The following is a 4,010-nucleotide window of genomic DNA, read 5'->3' on the forward strand; positions in this document are numbered from 1 at the left end:
GCGGGGTTGTTGATGACTAGAGAGCACAAGAAGAAACTTCTTCGTGAATTTTCATCAATAATGAGAAGAATGTGTTTAATTAGGTGTAATCATTCTCAATAACACCAAACACACAAACCAATTTGAAAAAGCAGATTCATTCTGTTGAGACTTGAGAGTACTGTATACATGATGTAATAAAGCGTGCTTCCTTAAAAGATAGGCCATATGGGAACCCTTTGATCATTTAGTAGCATTCCTTCAGGTTGTATTTGAAGAGCTGGACTGATTGCAAGCAGACCAATGAAGCAGTCCAGAGGCAACCTCATACCCCATACATTGATCGCCTCGAGTTTGCGGCATTTGTTTACGAGCACGACAAGTCCATTCTCCGTTACATGACGACAGCCCCACAAAACAATAGTCTGGAGCAAACGAAATTGAAAATGATATTGTCAGTATTAATGGAACATAGAGTTTCTATGATACGTGATACTGGACTGAACTAGAGAGTATCATAGAAAATATTATTTTAACAGATGATTGTACCTTGAGATGGGGACAACTATCTGCAATTGCAAATAGGGACACATCCGTGATAAATGTACCACCAATATTCAGGTGTTGCAGTGAAACAGCTTTAGAAATCTGAAGAAAATTTGATTTTGGATTGGTGCTTAATACTAGATAGGATCGAACAATACAATGGATAAGATTTAAACTTTTCTTTTCTTTTCTAATATTGTGCAGTCCAGATTACTAAACGAACCATAATTGTGCATACCATTTGAACAACTCCTTTGTCTGTGATTGCTGTTGAACCCCACATTGATACTGATGACAGGTTGCAAATACATTTTGCCATAGACAATTGGTACAGACCATGGTCAGTTATTTGGCAACCCCATCTGCTCCTTGATCTGAACATTTGATACAAAACCCATAAACTAACTAGGTGATCAAAGTTATGCATCCCCAATTTCTTGCACAAAATCATATCAAGACATTGTAAATCTCCCAAAAGATTTGTGCACGTATCGAGACTTTTTAATCAGTAAACGAAAGTGTCCACACGTGAGGAACGTGTTGAAGTTAGACTACATTGTTCAAGAGAATCCAGTCAATTATACAGAGAAGAATAGAATTTACATGTCGAGCTCCTTGAGCCCATTAGCAAGCATAACCAGGCGGGTGATTGAATCGTCATCCATTTTCCATCCAGCAAAACTCAACTTTTCACTCGTACCCAGTGATTCCTTCACGCCTTGCCTCCATTTCCTACACACGCTGCTTGCCCTGTATACACCAAAATGAAAATTAGCTCAAGTTGAAAGAACATCATCAAAAGTAAAAGAGAAGAATTAACATACTGAGCCAAATCTTTGAAGCAAGTCAATAGAGAAAAAATATGGGCCAATAAATCAATCGGAAGCCGATCAATCCCTGCCTCTTCATCTCCACCATTCATGACCTTTTCTTACACAATTAAGAATCTGCAGAAAGCCAGAAACTAGAGAGGGAAAAAAGGCAGCATGAAATTTTTTATTGAATTTGTGTTTCGTTTGAAGAAGAGGGTAGTTGATATGGAGCTTTCGAAAAGGAACAAATGAGTATGCTGATAAAAACAAGAAAGTGTCACAATCGGAAATAAATTATAGAGAAGAAATGTAGGCATAATGTGGTCATCGTAGTGACACTCTCTTCATTTGAACTTGCGTTGAATATTTCTTAATCCAACGGATAGTTTACACAAACCCGGGTTTTACTGTCGAATGTTCCATAGCTACTCCAGTAAAAGATCCAATCAATGTCTCCCAACTGGGCTCACTCAGCTGAGGTCCAGGCCCAATATTTGGTTTACATTTTATAGACAAGCCTTACTTGAGAACGAGCCATACTCAGGCCAATATTCGGCCAAGCATGCACTTTATTATTCGTCAAGTTTAGTGCTCGTTTGGTACTTTTTTTTTTTTTTAAAGCATTTATATGATATATAAGTTGGAACAATTCTGCACGTACAGAATTGTTTATACAGAATAAAAAAAGGGTACTCACAGGGGTGGGATCCATGTGAGTATTATATTGGAAAAAAATACACCACCCACCCCATGTATGTGTGTGTATTTTGAATTTCTGTAAAAATTCTGTTGAATAATTCTGTACCCATAGCAACACTCTATAAGTTATGGGTTTAAGAAAATATAATATTATTTTATTGAAAAATGTGTGATTGAAAATAAGATAGAGAAAAATATATTTAATGGGCACCAAACAAGAGCTAAATTTAGCAATGACATATTTGGCATAAGATTAAAAGAAGTGTCCTCAAGTCAATTTTTATTGAATTTCGTAACGTTTGTAGATTTTTTATGGATTGCATTGAATTGAATAAAAAATTTCACAGAATTCATAAGATTTTAATAGAGTTATGTACTATAATTTATTATGAATTCTCATGGATTTCATGTATTTGAAATATTAAGATCACCTAGTTTTTGATAGCCAACCAACTTTTTTTATAGCTTAACTTATTATGTTTATATGAACATAATGTACTTTTATTTGCAATGAAACAAGTTAATAAATGAGCATGTTTCTCAATATATCATAAAGATAACATATAATTTTGTCCCAAAAATTGATTGGGGATGGAAGTGAAATGACCTCAAATATTGAGGACGTTTAGCGTAATTTACTTATTATTATACTAATTACAATTGCTACTTAGACTTCTATTAAAATAACGACGAACAACGAAGTAAAGTTGGTGTGTGCACAATGATGTTACACTAAACACTATAAATTCTCTATTGTTCATGAATGAGATAAGCAAGTATAGAAATATTAAGAGATTTCATAAAAATTTAATAGAACGTAATCAAAACAAAAACACGTATTTGAAAATGAAAGGTTAATTTATTGCAAAGTGTCGCAAGGACACAATAAACCTATACTTGTTGCCTATAACACTTAATTTTAACACCTAGCTGCGTGGGTCTATTGAAAATCAATCGACTAAGATAACTGCCTGTAATAACTGAGAAAATTGACCACTAAGACTAATTTCATCCAGTAGAAAGTCTGAATATAACTGCATACAGTGAATTATTTCCCCATATGCACTCAGCATGCCTAAACCACCTCACTTCTTTAGTTCATGTCAGCTAACTTCAATGCATCCATGTAGGCTTTCATCCCACGATATCGGGTTAATGCAACACATGCAACGACATCATATATTGATTTGAAATCGTTGATTTTGGTCTAAGAATCATTAAAGTATTGAAACGGGTGGGTCTAGGAAAAATTTTAGGACAAACTAATGTGGGGAAAAAAAAAATCAAAATCACGTAAAAAAAATTTATTTAATTTTTTTTAATAATGAATTGGGCTAGGGGACGGACTGTGCTAGATCCACCAACATGTTTTGGTCTTGAATGAATCAAAATATTTCATTAAAATCGAACCAAACTGGTTGTATAAATTGAAATTTTTCTTTTGTTCAATAAAGGAACTTTTGGTCCGTTATTGGTTGACCTCACAAATCCACATAAACAGATCTCATGCCATGTCTCACGGCTGGCCCAGTATGATGTCTCAAGCATGATACTTGCTCCCCCTTCCTCTCATCAAATTGGAAGTATTGTCTTAAATGAAATGACCAGCATTTCTCATTTGTGAATTTCTAACGATCGCTATCTTCTCGATTTCTTTGTACCATTCTATCATCAACCTTTGACAGTCCATATGTTACATAGACACTCGAACAAACGATTAAGCACCAAAATAATTGATCCAAGAAAATAAGTTGCACGGTAGTTTATCATTCGACGGTCAAGTCAACTGCCATAAAATAGTAGTACAGAGAATTGAGAGTGCAATAGACAACAGACATAGATTTGATTAGAGTGTTAAAAATTGTGTGTGCATTTTTATCTTTACTTGTGCATGACTAAACTTCATGTTTCATTCTTAATTTGGTTGGAAAATTAAGGTTGTTCGGCATTGTTTAATTCTTAAACCAAAATTAG

At 34.5% G+C, this 4,010-nt stretch overlaps 1 protein-coding gene across 2 annotated transcripts; it reads right to left on the reverse strand.

Annotated features, from left to right (window-relative positions):
• Positions 1-30: 30 nt before the first annotated feature.
• LOC111401006 (F-box protein At5g67140-like) lies at positions 31-1,585 on the reverse strand. Of its 2 annotated transcripts, XM_023028530.1 has the most exons (5): positions 1,350-1,581; positions 1,129-1,275; positions 764-899; positions 529-627; positions 41-404 (listed from the first exon to the last, which is right to left on the reverse strand). In XM_023028530.1, the coding sequence occupies exons 1-5, from the start codon at positions 1,445-1,447 to the stop codon at positions 192-194; spliced, it is 693 nt and encodes a 230-aa protein (XP_022884298.1). In that variant the 5' UTR covers positions 1,448-1,581; the 3' UTR covers positions 41-191. The 2 variants fall into 2 exon arrangements, with proteins under 2 accessions (XP_022884299.1, XP_022884298.1); XM_023028531.1 differs by lacking the exon at positions 529-627 and having other exon boundaries at positions 31-404; positions 1,350-1,585.
• Between the last annotated feature and the right edge of the window lie 2,425 nt (positions 1,586-4,010).

The sequence above is a fragment of the Olea europaea genome, chromosome 10, assembly GCF_002742605.1.
Source record: "Olea europaea var. sylvestris chromosome 10, O_europaea_v1, whole genome shotgun sequence".
Classification (NCBI taxonomy): Eukaryota; Viridiplantae; Streptophyta; class Magnoliopsida; order Lamiales; family Oleaceae; genus Olea; species Olea europaea.